Raw genomic sequence first — 25,815 nt, 5'->3', positions numbered from 1 at the left:
TCTCGCTCTCTCAACTTTCACTATATATATTATATCTATCTATCACTATATATATATATATATATATATATATATAAAACAGACGCCTCTAACACCCCTCTAATGTCTCTAAAAAATACGAGTCTTTCGAGGCGCGTACCATACCCGCCTCGTACCGAACGCCTCTGACACCTCTAACAACCTTGAGCCCATGAGTCACCAAAGGAGGCCAACCAAGGGCCACCAAGGGGCCAGCACTTGGGCCTTGGCTGTGTGGCCAGCCCATAGGCCTGTCGGCCAGAAGTAGAAGGCCATAAGAGCCTGTCGGCCAGCAGCATATCCAGCCTGGCACACACGTGTGGATCTAGAGATCCACTGTAGAGGGTCATGATCAGGTGTGCATGTCCCGCACATGAGGTCAGTGCATGTCTGGCATGTCTGTCACCCTCTGGAATGATGTAGAGGTGTATTGGGCATTTATTAGGTGTCCACTCGGATGCACGGGCCCAAGGTCATGTGAGGAGATGGACCTTGTAGCTGTCTCAAGGATAGCCATGGAAGGGCTGTCCAAGAGACACCTAGGCCTTAGACCACCCCCTTAGGCACTAGGGACATCATTGGTTGATCCTATGCAGCCCAGACGGCTAGCAAAAGCCCAATCAGCCAGCCACATACCTTGTCAGCTAGCACAATACCCTGTTGGCCAGCACAAATGTTCACACGTATGAAAGGCGCCACAATTAGTGCTGAATATGCAAGTCGTGGGCTGATGAAAACAGGCTGACAGCCTCTTGAGTGAACCAACCAGCATATGAGAGCCTATATAAGTGATGGGCAGCGATTGGGGAAAACCATCTCATAATTTGCAAGTGCTGAGAGTCCAAGGGCTGTATACAAGCCAAGTAAAGGGCCGGAGCGAGGTGGAAGGTGTAGATCCAGGGATTTTACCTTCAGGCTGAAAGCTATGTCAGCCAAAGGAGTACATGCAAATGTGTTCAGTCTAGGCTATTTACAAATGTGTTCAGTCTAGGCTTTTTACAGCCATAATTCTCTGATTATACTCATTCAATAAAGCAAATACACCATACGTGATGGGGGCCTTTCAAAGGGTATTCAGAACCTGTAAACGGAAGGCAACTGTACACGGGAAATCTTATCAATCATGAAATCGGAAAGTACACATAAGCATGCCAGATAAAACAAGATGACAAATCTGCACAGTACACCACACTAGGGGCGCACCCCTTCCCCCCCCACCCCCCCCCCCCCCCCCCCCCCCCGCCCCGCCTTTTATGGTTAGATTACCAAAAAGGAGTCTTCTTCCAATACAACTTTGCGGGTGCCTAGGGTTCACCACTGGTTGCACCTGTTTCTTCCAATACAATATGAAAACAAGAAAACATAACATAAACTGAATTCACTGACAAATCTCAGCACAAGGGAGCATTCCCGGCATAATGCATATGTAGGACAACCATGGACAGCCCATAGCACTCCCACATCAGCCCGGGACAACTCTCCATCTTCATCTTCCTCCTATTTGGCTCATAGAACTAGTCGACCAGCCACAGAAGGGGTTGACTGGCAGCAACACTCATTCCAGGAAGACTTCGATTAGCAAAAGATGACTCTCCCTCAAATCGGCCAGCTTTCTCCCCTCTTTTGTGCCCTGACCAGCAGCTTTTTAAGAGCTGTAAACAGGCGGCCAGCAGCAAGAAAGGCTCCCAGGAGTAGCCGACCAACTTCTACCATACACCTGGTCCCTGGATGGTTTCCGTCGTGATGGATGGTGAGAAAAGGCTGCCCATAGCTGCAAAAACTGGTCGACCAGCTCCTATGCACCTAGAAAAGTAGGTGCATGCTCCAAATCTGAGTTTTTTGCCAGTAATAAGGGCTCCCCGCCGGAAATAGCTCAAACGTGTGCTTTGTGGGTCCAAAAAGGGAGTGCCTCCTAGAAGTGGGTATAAATAAAGTCCGGTGCCCACCTTATGGCTGCCACATGTATTAAATAAGTCCTGTCCAGTGTGTACAACTTAGAAGTTGTCCAGCCACTTATTAAGTGTGTGAACCTACACCCATGTGAAAACGTAAAGCTGTAAATTGGGTTTTTGGGGACACTTACCACCTGCAAAACACATGTAGACCACTTGTTAGTCCCAAACAGGTGTGCACATACACATCCATAGGGTGTGCCCAGGCGTCCTCGGCTCCATGGACAATGCAGGTAGAAATCTCAGGCATTGTCTAGGCAAACAAGACAAGTCATCCAAAGTAAAATCAAAGTCATGCATACACATGAGTGCAGCTAGATTGGAAGAAACATCCATCTACTCAGTTGTATCCGATAGAATGTCTAGGGCTCATGATCCTTTTGGAACCTTCCCAGAACATAAATACAAAAGATTTCCATGATAGCTAGTCCTAGAGAATTACATCATGTCAGGCTCCATGAGCCATACATGTACACCATGTCAGGCCCCACAAGCCACACATGTACTATCATGTCAGGCTACACCAGCCATACATGTATGTCATGTCAGGCTCCACATGCCACACATGAACAGCAGAAAAATAGAAGCTGTAAGGAATTTTGTGACAGGACCCAATACTGTGTTTGTCTCTTCTCTCTCTCTCTCTCTGCACTCTTATCTTCTCTACATTGTGCTATTCTTCGTCAAGAACCAAGGGCTGAAAGTATTTTCCAAAGTATAATCCTCGTCTATAAGCTTCCGTAGGTTACACTGGGTGTGTAGAGTGGCTTCTGAAGTGGCTTCAAAGTTGTTCTCGGTCTGCTTGATGGTTCACAGCTGGTGTTTGGTCTACCTTGTCCTTACGTTTGGCATTCCTCAGTCAACTGTCATTAGTAAGTTTTTGGCATTGTAAAGAACGTTCTCCAAAGCAATAAAGCAAATACTTGTGCTTGCGGGGGGGGGGGGGGGGGGGGTGCCCTTTAGTGGGTAGTTGGGATCCAATCTGGTGTCGACTCTACATAGTCTCTCTCTACAGCTCTACTGTATTAAAGATTAAAGTGGATTGCTTAATGCTCACTAATGTAAAGGGATGATGAAGGCCTTGCTGTGCATTACACGATCAAGCCGGTTGCATGTTACATTGGTATCAAAGCTTTTGCTTGTGACCCAAGTTGGCCACATAAAGTGAGAGCATTCTGTGGATGGTAAACTTGAGGTTGGAAAAACCCACCTAGCCGTCCACCATGTCTTGGGACGAAGAAAGAAGCTTCAAAGAAGACTCCAGTGTAAAAGAAAGTGTCCAAGAAGACAAAACTGCAGAAGAAAGTGTCCAAGTAGATACCACAAAAGAATAAACGCTTTTGCAAAGCACTAAAAATTTCCTTCAAGAGCCGATGAAGCAAAATGGACTATTAAAGTTACAACTTCATACGGCAAAAGAAGCAAAAACCCTAAAGAGCAGCCTAAAGAGCAGGGTCCCACATAATTTGAACGCATGCTTTCTCTATGGGAGCCTGTGTCTGCTGATGACATCATGATTATAAAACTGACTAGCATCAAGGTGCTCGTATATAAGGCGTGGTTAGTCCCTCGCATAAATCATCTCATTCTCTCATAGTTTCAGCAGGGATCAAGAGTAGAAACATGTGTGCTTGAGTCCCAAGACTTGTGCATACATATTTTCAGTTTGCCGACATTCACCCGATACAAGCGATCACTTGGGTGTGTCTTCACTCCCAGCTTCTGCACAAGTTTAGCATTAATGAAGTTGTGAGTGCTATCAGGGTCAAAAAAGATGTGCACAGTCCAAACATATGCATCAAGTCGTTAGACCCAAGATTGCCATGTTGAAAATACTTTCCATGCAAGCACTTTGACCTAAAACAATAGTACCCACGGAAGAAATTTGAGGCTTACCTGTTACTTCGGTCAAATGAGCTGCCTTGCTCTTTGCTTTTGGACAATTAGCCTTCATACGGCCCTTTTGACCACAAGTGAAACACTTGCCCTCCCTAACGTTGTGAAGGGTCTGTTGGTGCTTTTTATCCTTCTTCGGATTGGGTTCACCCGAAACCTGGATTTGGTTCTATGGAGCCTTCTCAGACTTAACCTTTCATTTACGCCTGGAAGCTTGCTCAGAGGTTTTTGAGGGTTGAGGTTTCTTAGAGACATTCTTCTAAGTGTGGCCGGTCATCGTCGCTTCGTAAATCCTAGCATACCGGATGGAGTGCCTTGCTATGATTATTTCTACTTGAAGGGGAGTCGTGCTGCCATGGTAAAGGGAGAGAGAGAGAGAGAGAGAGAGAGAGAGAGAGAGAGAGAGAGAGAGAAAGAAAGAAAGGTTTGCCATGTCGGATTTTGAAAGTCAAAAAAACGGAATAAAAAAACATATGCTTGAGGCGAGAAACTGCAAAAGGTGGGCTAGTTCTGCTCCATGCATGAAAGATGAAGAGCCGGCTGAGAATCCTCTCAATGGGCTGTCTTCAATCAATTTTGTCACACATTGAGGACAAGTGGTCTAAGGCCTCCCCTTTTATGGGCAGAGAAACACCTAAGTGCTTTCTGTTCTTTTAAAATAACTGGGCCCCCTTTTTAGCTCTGCGTTAAAAATTGCCTCTCCCTTGCATTAAAAAAAAATTGCTTAAGCTTTTTTTAATAAGACAAATATCTTCGGCTTTTTCAAAAAAAAAAATGCCCCACTTAGATTGCTATAGTGCCTTTTTTGCCCATTTGCATATCATCAACAGCTTGCCATCACTTTCTCTCTCCTCTGTCTGCTGCCCACACTTGGCCGCCAGGCTGACTTTACCAATTGTGAGGCTGTGGTGGGCTAGGAGTCACAGGAAAAGGGTTATCTTCCACGGACGAAAGCTCTCCAAGTCTCTGAGAGAAAGCCCTAAGAGATGCTCTATGAGTGCCACCAAGAGGAGGCCGTGGGAGTGCCGTCAAGCCCTTGAAGAAGTGTGGGCTAAGATGCGAGCAAGAAGGATGTCCTTCCATAATCGGCTGGAGACCAAACAACGAGCTTCCCTAGTAAAGCTCCGTTCTGGGTCGTAGGGTCAATGGCACAAAGGCCTGTGTGAGGAGGTTGTAGGATCTCTCCATGCCACCTTCGTGTGACCCACCCTCATCCCTGCTGGCCCACTAGAAGTTCCGAATGAGCCGCCGGATCTGTCCAATGCAAGCCGAGAGAATGCTCAACATAAAGAAATGTACCACATGGTGGCTAGAAGGACCTGGTTGGCCACCACCACCCTTCCAGCCAAGGAAAGTCGAGACGAACTGTAGTAGAGCAGCTTCCTCCGTATGCAAGAGGAGGGGGGCATTCTGCTTCTCAGTCGATATGTCCAATCACATGTTCATAGATTGCCTAAAGAGAGATGCCTTGTTACAAGCTACCTCCCAATACACAACTCTGAATATTTTAAGTGTCTATGCCCACATGTCAGCCAAGGTAGCGAACATTGGTGCCCGTGGGAATCCACTGAATGTTTCTACCGGACACCAAGTTGGGGTGGGAGATTAACTGACCCAAAAACCAGACAACTTGTGCCAGTTGATTGAGCACCTGAGGCTAGGCAAAACTTCATGACAAAGGTTCATGGTGCCCGAGGCTACCCCAACCTGCCTAATTTGCTGCCCACAGCCCAATGGCTCCCAATTGCAGCCCAATTGCTCCTTGATTGTTGTCCAATTGCTTCTAAATTCTAATTGCACAATTGCTCCCAATTGCTGCCCAATTACTTGCCTGGTCTGTTTATTTGCTCGGTAGCTTGCCTGTCTGCTTGTATAGCCCTTGGTTAAGCCCGTACGGCTCACAACTCAGCTTGTACAGCCTTGTGCAACCAGCCGCCCATACTGACCTGGGAACAATGCTTAATCAAATCAGATGCCTTGGGAATAACGCACAGGCCTGTTGGTATTCCCGCTGACTGTACACCCTTTGTATTGCATTCCTTATGGCTAAGATTAGTTTCATGCCCACATTTTGTCTTTGGGATTTTTGGGTGTGCCAAAATCCATGGACATGCACATGCATGAAGCATGCGATGCCCATGTCCAAATGCAAGTCACACTCACATGTTCATTTCCCATGCAATCATGCAAAACATGACATAGACCATGTGCAAAAACATGACATAGATCATGTGCAAAAATTTATCAAGCAATTTTCCCATCTGATGGAGCTTGACACTGATTTTCTAGGTGGGAGAAAATTGGCTGGTTACATTTGATGCACTTGATAAGGTTTCTTGAGGGGTCCTCTATCCTATCTTTCTATGATTTCACTCTTCTGGCAAGAAAGGCCACTTGACATTTTTCAACTTCCTTAGAAATAACAATTTTAAAGACTTGATGATGGAAGAACATGTCATTTGGAGTAATTTAACATGTGCAGAGTTTTGATTGAGGCGGCACGCAAGGTCAAAGGGTCAGGTTGCTTGAGGGCAATGAACCAACGTGGCAGGACATCATCATTGGGCATGGTGACTAGGTTTAATATAAGGCGGACCAAAACAATGTTGAAGAGAGAAATGGGGAATACAGAGGTGGTAGTGGCATCGAGGAAGGGGTTATTGATTAGCAAAGCCACAAGAAGAGATTACCTTGGTTAGCCACAATCGATGTAAATAGAAATAACGATTTGATAGATACCTTGGTTACTCATGGTTGTGATCTGCAACTTAGTGTCTTGAAAGGCTTCTAATGGCACAGTGGCAACCTGCTCAAAGTGTTATCTTAGTTATGGAATGATATTCTTAGTGCTATTGGCATCATTTATAATTTGAGCTTTTCAGGAGCCATTTACTTGACTTGTTTGAGAGAAGAAATGGGTTACAGATCATTTTCTTTACTGCAGGTGGTTCAAATCTCACTGGCTATGTTGAAGATGAGGTTTCAAGGAAGGCCTTAGACCAAGCAAGTGAGGATGTAAGAGAAGGTAAATATGAAAGAGCTTTGTGGATGCTGGAAAAACTTGGACATCTCTATCCTGCTGTCAAAGGAGTTGCAGAGCTTGTGGCAGTTGCCGAAGTGTGCAATGCTGCTGTTTTGAGATCTTGCATGTGTTTGTCAAGAGAAAATAAAAGTCCAGATTGGTACAAAATTTTAAAGGTAAGGATTTCAGCTGCCCTATTTTTCAGAGAAGTGTGTGTTCAAGAATGACAACGTGCTTTTATTTCAGTTGCAGGAGGAGGTGGTGATCCTCCTGAGAGTAGAAGAAGGTTTCTTATTTTCCACTATGGATTTTAGAGGAAGAGTTACTAGTTGCATATTCTCTAATTATAAGGCGGGTGGCCTTAGCCGTCTGAGTGGAATAATTGTACTTTTTTGTTTCAACTTGTATTTTTAGCTTACATCATAAGTTTTATTCACGTTGAAGAGTAGTTGGCTTTTGATTTTGATAGTAATTTGTAATTGACTGAAGGGTTGCACAGCATGCTTGCCCCTTGGCAAGACAGATGTTTGCTGTAGGTTTATAATAAGCTCCCTTACTGATCTTTGTTTAAACCTCCTCATTGAAACTTTGTGTTCAAGCCCTTTCTAGAGTGACTGAGGAGCTCTAGACAATCCAGATTCCAGACCCTTCTAAGTTTGCATAGGTGTTTTTGCACTTCTCACAGGTTTGCAGCAGAGTTGCCAAGGTTGGGATGGACTATATTAGAAATGGGATCTAGAGTAAGATAAGGAGAATGATTTTTATGTTTAAAGGTTTTTAATATGCTTGATTTAAGTCATAGGAGGGACATTGATGATTTGTAATTTCGAGAAAGTGTTCTGTGTGCTCGCATAGAATAAAGGTGGGGTGTGGTAGGATAGGAGTCGTCCTAGTAATGGGCATTTTTGTTACTTGGGAAGGATAATGTGTGAGTCTGTTTTTGGATGTGTTTGGGGTCTTGCAAAGGAGTACGTGGTTGATGTTCTTTGAAGAGGCAGCAATTCCTCACTGCATTTCTGTTCACACTTGAAATTCACTTTGAGCATGTGCAAACAAGCTGCTGCACAGCTTATGCTGTGCATTCATTCCAGGTTATGTGGCAGCCTGGTTTTTCATTTTTGCATCATTATTCGCAAGCCTCCTTATTTTTTATTGAGCCTTTGCCTGTGTGATATGTAGTGTGTTGAGCACACATATGAGTGCCATTGAGCTATGAGCACTAGTATGCCATGTGTCCTAGTCTAGTGTAATTGTATTGCAAGGCTGCAGCATATCTGATGATTGCACTTAAGGGTTGTAGTAAATGTTCTTGAGCTTGCAGTACTCACGACCAATGCTAGTAAAGCCTATACAACTAGGATTTAAGTACACGTGCATACTCTATTTTGTCTAGTTAGCTTAGAAGATGTCATTCAAGAAACCAACCATTTTGCACCGGGACATGTTTTTTTGCGGGTGGGGGGGGTTTGGGGGGGGCATGCACACGCACGTGGGGACACACACGTGTTTATCTCTGTAAATAACTTATTACCATTCCTACCTCATCACCACTTCAGGGATCATAATTGGTATATCCTAAAGGATGAGATTATTTTTATTAAACAATCACTCACCAGCAGTAATCTTTCAACGTCTCACACGGAGAAATAAGAGAGCCTACCTAGCCAGGCTTGAGTAGGAGCTATACCAGCTATAATCTTTCAACGTCTCACACGGAGAAATAAGAGAGCCTACCTAGCCAGGCTTGAGTAGGAGCTATACCAGCTATTTCTTGGAAGGGATTGTAAGGAGGCCTGGAGGATCTTCCAGGATCATCGCCTTCCGACTCCGATTACTTCACCCAGCACTTGGCACACCTATGCCACCTCTCTCTACCATGCCCCCGAGCAGCCACCTCTCCCCCATCCACCCGAACCTCGTCCCCCACACTCTTCCTTCTTTCACCTCAGCATGGTGAGAGATGCTATTGAGAGGATGCAGACTGGGAGAGCATAGGATCATGATGAACTCCTCACCGAGCATTTCTCCCATGCTAGGGACACGCTAGCCCCTTTACTAGTTCACATGTTTAACAGGGCTTTATATGAGGGCTTCCCCGTTAGTTGGTCATCGAATACTATTAGATTTATGGCTCGATTTTGGAGCATGAGCTTAGTAGATGGTCCGAGGAGCAGAGACTCAGAGCAACGCGGCAGGCAGGCTTCAGGAGAGGGCACTCCACACTAGATCATATCTTTACACTACGGGGGATCATTGAGGAGGGGAGAGCTCACGGGCATCGGATATACGGCTGCTGTGTCGATTTCCGCAAAGCTTTTGATACCGTCCCACAGGCCAGACTGATGAGGAGACTCCAAGATATGGGAGTGCCAGCAGGGATGCTTTGGGCGATCATTACACTCTATGAGTCAGTCACAAGCAGAGTACGGGCTCCAGCAGGTGACTCAGAGAAGATCATACATAGCACTCTCGGGGTGAAGCAAGGCTGCCCCTTGTCTCCTACTGTATTTGGTCTATACATTGACGAGATCTCGGATTACATAGACAAACAGGGAGGACCAGGAGTACATTTGGGAGGAGTCTTGATACCGATCCTCTTGTATGCAGATGATATTGTTCTTATTTCTGATTCACCAGAGGGGCTGCAGAGGCATTTGGATGCATTACGGGCCTTTTGCGAGGACTGGGACCTCACTATGAACCTTGGAAAGACCAAGGTCATGATCTTTAACACCTCCTCACAATGGATAAGTAGATCTGCAGTACAGTTTACATACAGTGGAGAGCCTGTGGAGTATGTTACCTCATATGTATACCTTGGGATCACTTTCTCAGTTCTCGATGCGGAAGGCGGCCGAAGCTAGATTGATGAGGAGATATGCAACCCTTGGCTCGCTAGAGAGGTAATGTTCACAGATATAGTTTCAGGAGCCGAGGACGAAGCTTTGGCTATTTGATACTCTAGTTACACTTGCAGTACTGTATGGTGCCGCCATCTGGGGTCCTAGCTTATAGCACAGGAGGAGACAGAGGAGAGAGCTGGCCAAGACAGATACAGAGGAGGTGTATGATGGGTCGAAGCCGATGGAGAGGCCCTAGTGGCGATGATCTCACGCATGATTAGGAGTAAGCCATCAGTGCCACATGAGATTGTGCGGGCAGAGGTGGGGGCTACACCGATAGTGACGGAGGCTCTATTGCAGACAGTGAAATACTGACATAGGCTATGGGAGCTTCCACTTGATAGATACCCCCGGCTATCCGTGGAGTCCTCGAGACAATTGACACTTGAGGGAGATACAGAGTGCTGGTATGCACAGGTAGGCACTTGGTTTGGCATGCACGATATGCAGATGGAGGCACTCCCCCCGTTCCAGTATAGCATAGAGGCCCCGTCATTTTCTCTCAGCCGCACAGAGCGGAGCCATCAGGAAGGACATTGTCAGACTGGATACTCAGAGGACATGGAGTTCACGTAATCGTCCACTGGGGACGAAGATGGCCTTCTATAGAGATCACCTCCTATGCCTGACAGAGGATGGGGTGAGATGTGCGATCGGCCAGATCCGCACCTCGTCCCACTAGCTGAGAGTGGAGATTCCGAGATATGGGCCTAGGGCGGCCGCACCAGAGGACAGGATATGCTAGCTTTGTCATATAGAGCCCGAGACAGAGGATCATGACATATGCCAATGCCTTGTATACTATGAGATTCGAGGGAGGTTCCATTGCCTCTTCCGAGATGGGTTTAGACCACTTTCTAGGATCATGGACTTCCCCGATTAGAGATGCCTGGGACTTTTTCTTCTAGAGCTCCGTAGACACAAGGAGTCCTTAGTGAGATCGAGATCAGCTGTACTTGCTCGAGGATGAGCATAGAGCTCTCACGGACTTTTTCCATACCAGCACTCCGATGGCCGATCCACCCATCATACCCAGACCACAGGTTACTGCAGGAGCTTGGCTGAGAGGTGTGACACTCGACAGAGCCACTGAGTTATGCAGAGCTCGACGCCCCAGACCCCATGGCTCTCGCCCATGGCCATGCCACCATAGGAGGATTCGGGCCATCATCTCCCATCATTGCAGGACCTTCTCGCGCCAGCTCAATTTTACCACCTTGAGCACCATGTCACAGCGGCCCATGAGAGATGTATTAGGGTGATATGAGAGCTCTTTGCTCATGTACCTAGATCAGATTTTATAGTTCTAGATTTTTGTTACCTTTCTTTATTACTATTTTGTACCCAGGATGATGTAGCTCATGTATATGATGTAACCTTTTGGTCTCATAGGTCATTTTGGCCTTTTGAAGATGTTAATACAACTTTCTTTCTTTCTTTCTTTCTCTCTCTTTTTCTCTCTACCCTGAGGCCGCCTCTTACACTGTCAACAGGAGATAGGAGTCCCATCTAACATAGTTTGGAGCATTATCGCCCTCTATGAGTCCATCACTGGACAAGTGAGAGCCCCATGAGGTACATCCCAGGAGAATTCCAGCACTATTGGGTTGAAATAGGGCTGCCCTTTATCACCCACTCTTTTTTGGCCTCTACATTGATGAGATCGTGAGCTTCATTGACTGATTAGGCGGGGCTAGTCAGGCATATTGATCCCCATACTACTTTATGCTGATGACATCGTCCTCCTCTCAGATTCAGCCAAGGGGCCTCAAGGACAGTTGGACTTACAAGACTTCTGCACTCAGCGGGACCAAGGTAATTCGTCATCAGCACTTCAGGGATCATAATTGGTATATCCTACAGGATGAGATTGTTCTTTCTTAAACAATCTCTCTCTCTCTCTCTCTCTCTTACCATTCATCATCACCACTTCAGGGAACATAATTGGTATATCCTACAGGATGAGATTATTCTCGACACCGGCGGAGACTACAATAGAGGATCAGGACCATACTAGCACGGCATGGGAGACGTCCAGTTAGAGTACTCACCATGGAAGACATTGAGGATATCCGCCATCAACCGATGAGAGACATCTTTGGATAGTGATGTATATGATGCTTACCTTTGTTGCTGGAGTTTTCCTCCCCAGATGTTATCCATTAGGAGCTCCTAGTACCTTACTTTTCCTCATAGTTATTGTTTCAGTTTCAGTTAGTTGTTTAGTTGTTTTAGCTTTTCTTACACAGACATTGTATCAGATCCACCAATTGTTGTAACCTTTTTGGTCTCATAGGTCATTTTGGCCTTTTGAGGACATTAATATATCATTTCATTTCTTTTTTTTTTTCGTGAAATGGTGTTTTATATTATATGTAAAAATGTACATCAGCCACATGGCTCACACAGAACCTATGGCCCCAAAAAAAAACCCCCACAAAAGATCCTCTAAAGGATCATGACCATGCAAACCTGTACACTAATAAGAAAGCCTCCTGGCCAAATAAGCATCCTAGATAAAAGCATCAAAGATGAGCCAGCCGAGCCGCCGTAGATCATAACGAAATAACATCTGCATCCAGTAGTAGCTGAGCTAAGAGAAGAGAAGAAAACTGCCAAAGCAGCAAACCGTGGATACGTAGAATGTGCCCATGTATTCCAAACAAGGAATCAAAGATGAACCCATTCCGTGTAGTCCAAATATGCCAAAGTCCTGTCCATCTAAGGAAATGGAATATCACAAGGTGACTGTCCGAAGTAATGACTTGAGGACAAATCCCAAATATCCACTGATGAGCCGAAACAGTAGACCTCTCTATTGCCTCCCAAACGCGAGAGACAAAAGACCAAATCTGACGGGCCACTGGACAACTCATGAACAGATGCATAACTGTTTCAGTGCATGTCGTGGAGAAGAAGCAAGAGGCCAATGTAATTTTACGACGGCTGAGCTGATCCCGTGTAGGTAACCCTCCCACCAACATCCTCCAAATGAAAACCTTACCTTGGTAAGGGAGTTTAGACTGCCAACCACGCATAAGAGTTTTCTGCCACCATGATTTAGACTTGTGCAATCCCCACACCTTATTGGCCTTGGCTGAAACCCAATCTTTCTCTGATACGAGCTTATGATAGACCTGGTTAGCTGAAAGTGATATCAAGTCACCAGATTTACATAGTGCAAGGCTGATCTGCAGATGGCCGAGGCAATGGAGTAAAAGGCTCAATTGCATGCATGATGTCAACCCATAGTGGCTGAAATGTCCGAGGAACCCTAAAGTGCTGCCGAATACGACGAAACGAATATGGCCTGTCACGACCAGGTATCACAGCATCTCGGATTCTAACCAAGCCTAACCTGACCATGCGGTTGAGTCGTATGCGTGAAGCATCTCTGTCTGGCCAAACAATGACACGCGACTCCACAAATGTTTCGAACTGCAAAGAGTTCAAAAGTAGTCTTTCATGACCAGGATCCCACCGAGCCAATAGTAGAACTTCATGCCAAGAAAGGAGAATATGCGATAAAATGTGAGATGAGCGAACACGGACAGGATGAGCCGCATTCACAATGTCCCACCATGAAGCCTGCACGCGTGTCCGTCCATGTGACAATCCCTCCAACTCAATCAAGTCACGAGCCATGAATACCCAAGGCTGCTCCTGCAAACACATATCCTGAAAAAGCACCCACCTACGCGCCACCATATGCAAGCAGACATCCAGTAAAGCAGCCCCACCCATTCTTTTGGGCGTCGTAATGTGATTCCAAGCTATCCATGTTTGACCCATAATATTTCCTTGCCTCTTCCACAACATAAACCAAATGGGAGCAACCAAACGGAGAAGAGATTTATGCATCCAAGGTAGCAAAGACAAAAAATAGGAAATCATCTTAAGCATAATAACCTGAGCTACCTTAACCCTCACGTGCATAGGCCACCCTTGAGCTTTCCAATACACAAATTTATCTGAGATCCGAGCAGAAATCCAAGCAAGAAGCGCTTGGGGGTCCACATCCACACCCACCGGATACCCAAGATGACGAACAATGTCTCCTGTATGCGCCACACGGCCTTGCCACCCTAATGCCTCAAGATTAAATTCCGTGCATACAATGAGGGCTGATTTTGTTGAATTTATTTTCAGCCCAAAAGCCAATGCAAAATTATTCCAAGCCTCCATTGCTCGATCTATATTGGCTTTTTCGGCCCTGAGAAACATAAAAGTGTCATCCGCAAGGGCTTGAGCAACCAATTGCTTGCCATGAGGGAGATGCAAACCAACCACTTCACCATGCGATGCCATAGCATCTAGGCGAGATAACATAGGATGAGTGGCAATGGCAAAGAAAAGAGGGCTAAGAGGACAGCCCTGCCGGAGAGAACGGGTGAGAGAAATACCATCCGAAAGTCCTCCATTGAGCATAATCCGCGTGATAGAGCCAGAGCCAAGTAAATGCACCAAATTAGCCATTTTGGGACCAAAGCCCATGGCTGTCATTAACTGAGAAAGGAAAGACCAGCTGACATGATCAAAAGCTTTTTCAAGATCCAGCTGCACCATCACAATCTCTTGCTTCTTTGCCTTGGCATAATCCACTCCAATTTGAACATTAAGAATATTATGCAAAATATTCCTGCCATGCACAAATCCATATTGATATGGATGAATAAGAGTAGGAAGCACCTTCTGCAAGCGATTGGCAAAAATCTTTGTAAAGATTTTATACATAATACTTATAAGTGAGATCGGGAGCCATTGAACCAAAGAAGTAGGCGAAGGGACTTTGGGCAACAAACGAAGTATGCCCAACTTCCAATCGGCAGGCATATATCCCTCATCCCAAACCCTTTGACAAATAAGCGTCCAAGGCTCTGCAAGCTGATCAGCATATTTTTGGAAAAACTCATTTGTCAAACCATCCCAACCAGGGCTCTTAGGCTTTGCCAGCCAACTTATGCTGCTTATGTTCAACTGCACACAAAACATCCCAACCATGACAAAAAGTTGTACGCCAAAGCCTGAACTGCTTTTGGCGCGAAGAAATACCTTTACATTCCATTGTACAATTTTCATAAGCCTTCCCAGAAAAGGAATCAACAAGGCCGTGTACTAGGCCCAGGACAATCTGCCAAATCACGAACCTTTTGAAGCATTGCATTTTTAGACATGGTATTTGTGATCTTAGACTGCCCTTGGAGTTCCCGAGCACGTGCCGAAGGGTAATGACCATCCCATGGCGAGATGACCTCACCCTTCGAACCAAACACAAGAGGCAATTGTTGTTGTGCTTCTTTTGTTAGGCGACTTCTAATAGGATAGCGTTCTACTCTATCCACCCCAAGAGCCCCTGTACCCTGAGAAAGTTGGCCTCCCGGCCTCTCAATCCTGGTCTGTTGCTGGGCACCTGAACCCAAAGGGCGACGAGCATATGTATGTAAGGGCCCCTGATGAGTACGCAAAGGCCCCCGCCAAATAGCATCTGAGAAATCCCCCCACGAGGCAACAAATCATGTCTTTTTACCATGTACTTCCACCCATGGCTGCTCAACCTCATTCTGAACATCCACATGTACATCCATGTGCTGGGCATCATGTAAAGGAGCATCATGCTCATCTTCCACGGGCAACTGCCCATCAACGATATCCTTGGTAGCAACAACTTGTTCTTTCTTAGGACATTTGGAGACAAAGTGGCCCATCTCACCACATTTGAAACAGTGGCCAACAAATGTATCCCACCTCAATTCATACAGTAAAGGTTGTAGCCCAGCCATATTGACACGCAAATGTGTCGGCCTAGGTCTCCCAGTATCCCACAACATGCATAGACGATTTCGGTTTCTAGATGTCATTCGAGGCACCACCAAGACATCACCGATACCTCGCATGAGACCTGGTCAAACACGCCAAAACATTGGTGGGAATCGTTTCATTTCAACCCAAACTGGGCAAGCCTGGCGCAACATATCTTGGTACTCTGCCATAGGCTTCCACGGAACCACATGAACCAACTGCCCATCCAAAAAGAGTGGCACCTGCTCCAAGACTGCCCTACGGGCTTCCGAAGTGCGAAAAAGTATTTCATAAAAGCCTCTCGGACCATCATAAATCTCCTCAAGTGCCTAAGGCGACACCAAGCGGCCCAACCATGCTCTAAGACGAGGCAACAACGGAATACGCCTAGTAAAGAAGAAGATAGCAGCACGATCATGAAAATCTGCTAGCTCTTGTAGCAACAAAGGAGTCTCCATGCATACATCAGCTACACCACCATTATCTACTGCAGCCATTTGCACGCTATTTGCCTTCACATATTCTTGCAGAAGCTCACTAGTGATCTGCAGCAAACGTGCAAACTCCGGAGAAGGTACCTGAGAACTTTCCTTTGCATTCTCTCCAACATTCACCGGAGTGAAGCTTGCATCAACATCAAGCCTTTGACGTTTTCGTTGCCCCAAGGCATCTGAAGCATAACCCACATCCTTCTCGATCATCTCCTCAATAAGATCCATGTTAAGGCTATTGGCAGCCCTGCCACCAACAGCAGCAGCCGGGTCATCCAAATCCATGTACAAAAGCAAAGAAAACCCGTTCTCTCAAGCCCTAATTCAGCACCTGAAAACCCTAATTCAGCACCACACACTGCACACGATCTGTGTCTTTGATGGAAAGTTGTTTTTTGGTATTTAAGACACCCTCTCTCTCTGTCTCTCTCTCACACACACACACTTACACACACACACTCTGAGAAGGTGATGTGCAGAGAGGAGAAACAAAAGGCAGAAATCGACTGGTTACAATAAGCAGACACAAAGGACAGGAAGCAAACGAACGGGTCGCAAGCAGAGAGCAGGTAGCAAGTCGTAGATGAGGAGGCAATGAAGTCGCACATTGAACAGGGGCGCAGATCATAGAGACGCAGGCGAGCAGAATCACAAGCGAACAAGCGAGCAAAGTCACACATGAGCAGGGTTGCAGGAGGCGAACAGAGTCGCAGAGTTGTAGGTGAGCAGATCGTAAAGTCACAGGCAAGCAGGTCGTAGGGTCACAGGGTCGCAGGCGAGCTCGCTCCCTCTCTCTCTCTCTCTCTCTCTCTCTCTCTCTCTCTTGCACACACACACTCTTTTTTTTTTTTTCATTTCATTTCTCTCTCTCTCTCTCTCTCTCTCTCTCTCTAGCTTGAGCCGGCCTCTTACACTGTCAATAGGAGATAGGAGTCCCATCTAACATAGTTTGGAGCATCATCGCCCTCTATGAGTCCATCACCAGACGAGTGAGCTCCAAGAGGTACATCGTAGGAGATTTCCAGCACTATTGGGTTGAAACAAGGCTGCCTTCTATTACCCACTCTTTTTGGCCTCTACATTGATGAGATCTTGAGCTTCATTGACGGATTAGGTGGGGCTGCTCAGGCATATTGATCCCCATACGACTTTATGCTGATGACATCGTCCTCCTCTCAGATTCAGCCAAGGACAGTTGGATGCCTTACAGGACTTCTACACTCAACGGGACCAAGGTAATGGTGTTCAATACTTCCTGCCCGTTCACATCCAGATTGAGCTTCACATACAGAGGGGATCATGTGGAGATTGTCTCATGCTATGTTTACCTTGGTGTCACTTTCAATGGCCCACGCTTCACCATGCTTCCCGCAACACATGCTAGAGTGACACGGGGATATGCAGCCTTGAGCTTACTTGAGCAGCAATGCCTCCAGGCACATTTCTAGGAGCCCAAGACGAAGGGTTGGCTTTTTGACACCCTCGTCACACCAGCCTTGATGTATGCCTTGATGTATGGAGTAGTCTTCCGGGGCCAGATTTATCTGACGAGGATTGGCGGCGAGTTGAGAGGCCCCAGGTCATGATGTTCTCCCGTATGATCCGCAACAAACCATCAGTCCCACACCAGATTATCTAGGCAGAGTTTGCTACAGCCCCGATGGTAGTGGATGCACTCTTCTAGATAGTCACATACCTCCATCACATTAGTCACATGGATCCCCACAGGTACTGGAGGCTTGCCCTGGAGTCCTTGAGCTGAATGTTCATATGTCACATGCCATGCGGATTGCGATTGGCTAGATACGGGTTTCACCCACTGCCTCAGAGTGGAGCCAGGTAGAGTTGAGCGTGTCTTTAGAGCCAAGGAGCTCATACGAAGACCCAAAGAGGAGAGGATCTACCGATTATGCCACACAGAGGTTGAGACAGAGGATCATTACATATGCCGCTGCCTAGTATACTATGAGATCCGCGGAAGGTTTCAATGTCTATTTCGTGAGGGATTTGGTCCACTCTCCAAGCGCATTAACTTCCCGGACTAGCGTTGCCTAGCACTCTTCCTGCTTGGGCTCCCCCCAGACACAGGGTCACTTTCTTGAGAGAGCTTCAGCCCCAGCCACCCCGACCCTGGTCCCCTCCCTTGCCAGCCAACCATCACCAGTTTCTTTTGGATCCAAGAGGTGGAGGACACCCATACAATGGATCTTGTGGACCCACCTCGCCCGAGAGGAGTTACCTCAGACTCTAGGCCTCCGCATTCGAGTGTGCCCGACGCTCCTGCCTCCCCCGGACGCCGGCCATGATCCCCTCATCACCTCCAAATCTAGGACATGCTCCACGGCCATTGGGCTACCTTTCCACATGACATAACTGAGGGAGACCTCTCGGCCATACTCATTAGCCCCATGCTTAATATTTTTTAGAGTGGTATACCATCTACAAGGGCTAATGCTTCTCTCATGTTTCTATGTTCCTGGTATTCCATGATGAGTTTCCATGGTCAGTTTTGTATCACCCCAGTGAGATAGCTATGTTTTGGTTTCTATTTTATTTTCCATTCCATGATGAGATATGCCATGGACATTATTGTATCACTTTGGTCTCATAGGCCCATTGGGTCTTTAGTAGACGCTTAATATATATATATATGTATATCTCTCTTTCTTTCCCTCTCTCTCACATGCACTACCCTAGACCCACTTCTGCCACCCTCTTTACCATACATAATGTTACTAAAGACATACGTCTGCACCATGGGAAGGCCACGGACCACGAGGACTTACGAGCTGAACATATTGCTCATGCTTGTGATGACAGTCTGTCCCCCTTCCTAGCTGATATGTTTAACATAGCTCTTTGCCAAGATTTTCCACCCTCATGGTCTAATAACACCATTGTGCCGATCTATAAGGTTGGGAACCCATTGTCAGTGAGACAGGGAGAGTCTGAGCATCAGGAGGCATGTGAGATGTGATCGCTAGCACCAGAGGGGTGAAGCAAGTATGCCCTCTCTCTCCGACACTCTTTGGCCTTTACATAGATGAGATCTCTTACTTCATTGACAAGTTGGGACACTCGATGGCATTGTAGGTCTTTTGTGAGCAGCGGGACCTCACAGTGAAAACCTTGGCAAGAGCAAGGTTAAGATCTTCAGACTGCACGCTTTGTGGCTTCTAGATTGAGCTTCACATATTCTCGGGACGAGGTAGACATCGTCTCAGCTTATGCATACTTGGGATAGACTTTTGCATGGTCTGTGAGAGTGAAGATTACTTCTTCTTCACTCTCAAGTTGGTTGTAACTGAACTCAATCCTAAAGTACTTGGATTGAGTAGAAATAAATTCCCATCTTGGGAGTGGTTCCCCTCTTCAACCCTCAATCTGGCTCCATCATATGTCTCTCAACTTTACTTCCAATATGTATTGCTATCTTATGCACATGTGTTGTAATTAATTTCAGCATTGAGTTATTTGGAGTTAGTTTTGTATGCATCTATTTTAAGTGTGGAATAACCATCGAAAATAAACGGGAATATTAATTGTTAAGCATACCATGTTGTACGGGGCGCCTACAGTGGTATCATAGCTGTTTATTTGTCAATTTCAAATTTTATACGGTTGTGATAACTATAAAGAAAAAGAAAAGATCAAGTTTGCAGCTCTTCATTTGACTGACTTAGCTCACACTTGGTGGACGGGGTTGGAATGCGACCATGCTGTCCCAAAATCTTGGAGGCCTTTTATTCGAATGTTGAAGGCCTAGTTTCTTCCCGTTCATTTCAAAAGAGATGTGAAGATGGAATGGGATTGGTTTTGGCAAAGAAAGATTGAGTCTCTTGATGACTATATGAAGAGATTTTTGGAGCTACTCTTGAAGGTTCAACACTTCAAGAAAATCAGCAACTTTGAAAAGATGAGGAAGTTCTAAGGTGGCCTACACTCCAGACTTCATACTGCTCTCAATCATTATTGCTGCTCCAATTTGAGAGAACTCATAGACCATGCAGAGACATGGGAAATGGAGCATGGCAACAACGTGCTTCAAAAGAATGAAAAGATGAGGTCCTTTGACAAGGAGGATAGTTCAGCCACTAAAGAAGGGGAAAAACAGCACCAAAGGCAGCTACCAACTCAAAAGAAGATGAGGCCTTATGAACCTTCCAATGCCCCTCAATTCTGCTCCAATATGTATTCCCAAACAAAGCAGATCTATGAAGAAGAGAAGCAACACTACATGAAAGAAGGGAAGTGCTTCAAGTGTGGACAGCTAGGTCACGCCTCCAAACATTGTCCCAACAAAAGACAAAACAAACCCTCCAACAACTCCATACCACAAGTCACAATCAATGCGATAGGAGATGTGGTGGGCAACACAACTCACACCCCAGAGATGCGCCAACTATTGAAGGCTTGGGGTCAAATGCAAGGAAAGCAAGCTCTTTTCTTGGTAGACCTTGCAGTCAATGAGAACTTCATCTCTTGGCAATTAGCAAAAGAGTTTTGCGTAAGGAATGAAGACATGGATACTCCATTGGAACTGCACCAAGTTGCTCATCCTGATGATGGAGATGCAGAGAAGACAATTGTACCTTACATTGGCAAGCTGAAATTCCAGCTACAAGGCTACAGTGATAAAGATACCTTTTGCATCGCCGATCTTGATGGTTATGATGTGATTCTCGGCATGCCTTGGAATCACAGGGTAGATTCAGCTCTCTACTCCGAGAAAAGAAAGGTGGAATTCAAGCATAGAGGCAAGAAGTATGAAATCCAAGCTAGAGTCAAAGCAGAGACACCATAGCAATGGTAAGCCATATGCAAGTCTCTTGAGCCATTAAAGATTGTGTGCAATGTTGTTTGATTTATGTGAATGATGTCCATAATAGAAAAGAAAATATGAATGTTCAAAACCAAGAGCAAATAAAGCTTTTGGAAAAGTACAAAGATTGTTTTTCAGAAGATCTTTCTTATCAACTTCTGTCAGAAAGGCCGGAAGACCATCAAATAAATATCATTCCTGGAAGCTCTCCTCCCAATCTTGCACCATACCGTGTAAGCCGACCTCAACAAGAAGAAATAAGAAAACAAGTGGAGGACCTACTCAGCTGTGGCTTGATTAGGCCAAGCAGTTCTCCTTATTGCTCCCCAGTTCTCATTTTTCAAAAGAAGGATGGCACATTTAGAATGTGCATTGATTATGGAGCTCTCAACAAGATCACTGTGAAGAACTGCTTCCCAATTCCAAGAATCGATGATATTCTGGATCGATTAGGAGGCTCCAAGATCTTCGGTCGGATCGACTTAAAGAGCGGCTATCATCAAATCGGGGTGGTACCGAAGATTTCCATAAGATTGCCTTTTGCACTTCGTTTAGTCTTTATGAATTCTTGGTCGTTCCTTTTGGATTGACCAATGCACCGGCTACCTTCAACCAAATGATGGAACGCATCTTTCGAGATCATCGCCAATATGTCAGTACATTCTTTGATGACATTCTTGTGTTCAGCAAGAATGAAGAAGAAGATCACCAACACTTGGAAGAGGTTTTGTAACTTCTTGAAGAACACCAGCTTCTAATCCATGGTAGAAAGAGCGAGTTCTTTATGGATAAGAGAAATTGTCTTGGACATGTCATCTCTTCTAAAGGCATTCAAATGGATACTGAGAAGATTAGAATTATTCAAGGATGGCCAGATCTTTGAGATGTGCATGAGGTACGACCTTTTCTTGGATTGTGCTCATACTACCGCCGATTCATCAAGCATTTTGCACACAGCCTCTCCTCTACATGACTTGACAAAGAAAAGCTCTTTTCGGTGGATGGAAGCTGAGAAGGCAGCCTTCACAAAGCTGAAAACAGCCCTCACTTTAGGACCCGTACTCATCATTCGTGATTTGCTAAAACCATTTGTGGTGGAGGCAGATGCTTGCGGAGATTGCATTGGAGCAGTTCTCAATCAAGAAGGCCATGCTGTGGCTTTTAAAAGTGGTCGGCTAAATGATGTAGAGAAAAGGTATGACATTTATGAAAAGGAATTATTAGCTGTGGTACATGTCTTAAAGATTTGGAAGCATTATTTTAGGCACCGAGTTTTTGGTTAGAACTGATCATCAAAGCTTGAAGTATTTCAAACCTCAAAGGCATCTACAAGAAAACATGCGAAATGGGAAAACTTTCTATCCATGTTTCATTTTCAGATTATGTATACTCCTGGAAATCATAATGTAGTGGCAGATGCACTTTCTAGAGTCCCTCAAATTTTAACCATGACAGTGGCCCATCATGAAGAGTTTCAAGAGATGCAGAACACATATGAGAAAGATGCTGATTTTGGAGTTGTTTGGGCAAATTTACAGTAAGGAGGGTCTCATACGGATTACTTTAGCAGAGACGGTTATCTCTTGATGAATAATCGCCTCTATATCACTTTTCCTCTTCGAGAAAAAGTGTTGAGAGAAGGCCATCAGCCTCCATATGCAGGTCATCGAGGAAGGGCAGCCACTTTGAGTGCACTAGAGCATTTCTTCTACTGGCCCACACTTCGAAGTGACACCCATGACTTCATAGAGTCATGCTTGGTTTGTCAAAAATCCGAGTATGACAGACAAAAGACTCTTGGTTTGCTGCAATCCTTACCAGTTCCAGATGCTCCTTGGGAATCCATCACTATGGATTTCATCTCAGGTATTCCAAGAACTCCACAAGGTCATGACATGATTTGGGTTATTATTGATAGATTCAGCATGCAATCACATTTTATTCCTTGTCATAAAACACTAAAGTCTGGACAAGCTGTAGGGCTCTTTATCCAACACATTTTTAGATTACATGGGATGCCTTCTCAAATAATATCTGATATAGATTCTAAGTTCACAAGTAATTTTTGGCGGGCTTTATTTGAAAACTTTGGGACTACCTTGAAGTTTTCTTCTGCTTTCCATCCTCAAACTGATGGGCAAATAGAGGTCATGAATCTCACACTCCTTGATATGCTCAAAGCTTATGTTAGTGAACATAAGACCCAGTGGGAGGAATACCTTTCTTTACTGGAGTTTGCCTACAACAATATAGTGCATTCATCTACAGGAAAAGCTCCAAATGAAGTTATATAGGGTAAAGTGATTCCACCACCAATTATTCGCACCAAGGATAAGATTTTTGCTACTGATGAGTTTGCTTTAGATATGAAAATAGCAATGAATGAAGTCCGCTCCACAATCAGGTCAGCTTAGGAGCGACAAAAGAACCAAGCTGACAAGCGTCCAAGGCATTTGGTCTTCGAGAAGGGCAACTATATTTTGTTGAAATTTGATAAAAGCCGTCTGAAGCAGGGAACCGGCCAAACTTCATCTTTTCCAAAGTTGTCCAATAGATATTATGGGCCATTCAAAGTTATTGATAAGATCAATGAAGTATCTTACAGGCTTGATCTTCCACCTCATTGGAAGATACATAATGCTTTTCATGTAAGTTCGCTAAAGTCTTATGTTGGACCAGAACCAAAAGAACCCATCATTGAAGATCCACCTTTGGTGGAAGAAACTGAACAGGTGCTAGAACCAGAATAGATATTGTTTCACAAGGACCAAACCACCAGAAGTGGCCTTGTCTTGGAAGTTTTTGCTGAAATTCAAAGATCTACCCTCAACCGATGCAAAATGGGTAGATGAAAAGTTCATGCAATCTTATTCAAGGATTCTTCAACTGTACGAAGAAGCTTTTCAGCTAAGGACAATTGAATGAAAGCCAGAGGGTTGTCATGACTCAACGCAAAATGAAAGAAATAATTCTTTGTATCCTTTGTAATAATTATACTTTCTTTTATGTTTTTCATGTTTTCCTTTGAAATTAGATAAGTAAGAAAATTCATTTATTTGGATAGATTCGTGCATAGGAGCCGGCTATTGGTGAGTTGTCATAGGTCATGGTGGATTCACCCAATTGGCTAGAACATGGATAGTGCACACTTCCACGTATATGACCTAATTGGGCGCCTATGGCCGAAACCCAATCATACCAAGGTCAAGCTCGCACACAGAAAGGATTGATGCTTGGGAGTGTGGGCTAGATCCGCCAGAATAGACAGTTACATTCGATAGATGGCATGACCAATTAAAGTCTATGTTAGAGTGGTTGCTTGATTTTCATTTTACATGAGTTAGATGCATCAGGTTGAAAAACCATTACTGTATTGTGAATGTGGACGGAAAGAGCTTTCATTTGACTCCCATATTGGGGGGTCCCTAAAATCTAGGGCCGGGTCCTAAAAATAGGGACCTCGGTTTTTCCTAAGAAGGCTTAACCCTAAAAAATAGATATTTCCTAAAATTTAGGAATCACTTACTATATTTAGTAATTTTTGCATCCTAACCATGCTTGCTAAATTTGAGGTTTCTATTTTTTTGGAGTTGACACCTCACCACAGAAAGTTCTAGAAGAATGGACGAGTGTCCCAACACTTGTCACTTGAGTTTCCAAGTGTCTCTCCACTTATCCCACCTTCTAACATGTGGCTGGACACTTGTCCTTTTCAGCCTTACTTTCTCTCTTAAGCCTTACTTTTTCTCTTAAGCCTTGAAGCTCTCTTTTCCTATACATACAAACCTTTTCCTCTCATTCTACACACAACTCCCTTGTTGTAAATCAGTCCCTACTCACCCTAAAGCAACCCACACCACTTGGGTACAACCCCTACCTCTCCATCAGTGCTTCCACATGATGTAACTACTCCATCTTCCACCTTTTCCCATGCTGTCCATTATTGCAGCAAGCTTGTAAATGAGGTTTGAGTTCTCTTATTACTCCAATTTCAGCTTTATAAAGTCTCTTTTCCCTTCATCTTTGGATCAAGTACAAAGTTGCTGCCATTGTACAGCTCTACATCAACAAGAAGGTTGATTACTCTCTCTCCCATTGTGGCTTCTCACTATCTATGTATTGTAAGAAAATGCATTTGCATACTTGCTTGTTTTTGTATGTTCGTTAGCATAGACTTTTGCATGGTCTGTGAGAGTGAAGATTACTTCTTCTTCACTCTCAGGTTGGTTGTAACTGAATTCAATCCTAAAGTACTTGGATTGAGTAGAAATAAATTCCCATCTTGGGAGCGGTTGCCCATCTTCAACCCTCGATCTGGCTCCATCATATGTCTCTCAACTTTACTTCCAATATGTATTGCTATCTTATGCACTATGTTATAATTAATTTTAGCATTGAGTTATTTGGAGTTAGTTTTGTTATGCATCTATTTTAAGTGTGCAATAACCATTGAAAATAAATGGGAATATTAATTGTTAAGCATACCGTGTTGTACGGAGCGCTTACAGACATTGTATCATTTTAGGATTGTACTAGTGGCACTTTCTTCTCTCAGCTCTAGTTGGGTTTTTAATCATGTTTTTTTCCAGGATTTTGTCACTTCATGGACACATTAACAGTTTTGGTATCATGGGTCCTTTGATCTTTTGTAGACGTTAATAGAACTTTCTTTCTTTCTTTACACACACACACACACACACATATTTTTTTTGGGATGTAAAACCACTATTCTATTACTTTATTGTAGAGAGCGAAGCACCCTCAGTGTGAAAGTGTTTCTCATTAACTCACAAAACTAAAAATAGTGGAAAAACAAATCTAGATGTATCTTATCTAACTATTGGAGCTGATGGTAGTCATATAAGGATTGGCACAATGATTGAGGGAAGTAGTAATACTTGTCAATCGGGGG

At 44.7% G+C, this 25,815-nt stretch overlaps 1 protein-coding gene across 3 annotated transcripts in view; it reads left to right on the top strand.

Annotated features, from left to right (window-relative positions):
* Positions 1–25,815, top strand: part of LOC147615127 (uncharacterized) — a 122,641-nt gene that overhangs the window by 17,708 nt on the left and 79,118 nt on the right. For all 3 annotated transcript variants that reach the window (XM_086779115.1, XM_086779113.1, XM_086779114.1), the window contains exon 2: positions 6,811–7,064. In XM_086779115.1, the coding sequence (XP_086635241.1) occupies positions 6,811–7,064 (254 nt within the window). The remainder of the gene's footprint in view (positions 1–6,810; positions 7,065–25,815) is intronic.

Source organism: Cibotium barometz, chromosome 40 (genome assembly GCF_041138505.1).
Source record: "Cibotium barometz isolate CiBa-2024 chromosome 40, ASM4113850v1, whole genome shotgun sequence".
Classification (NCBI taxonomy): Eukaryota; Viridiplantae; Streptophyta; class Polypodiopsida; order Cyatheales; family Cibotiaceae; genus Cibotium; species Cibotium barometz.
Note: the sequence above shows the minus strand (reverse complement) of the source record. Positions and strands in the feature narration are given on the sequence as shown.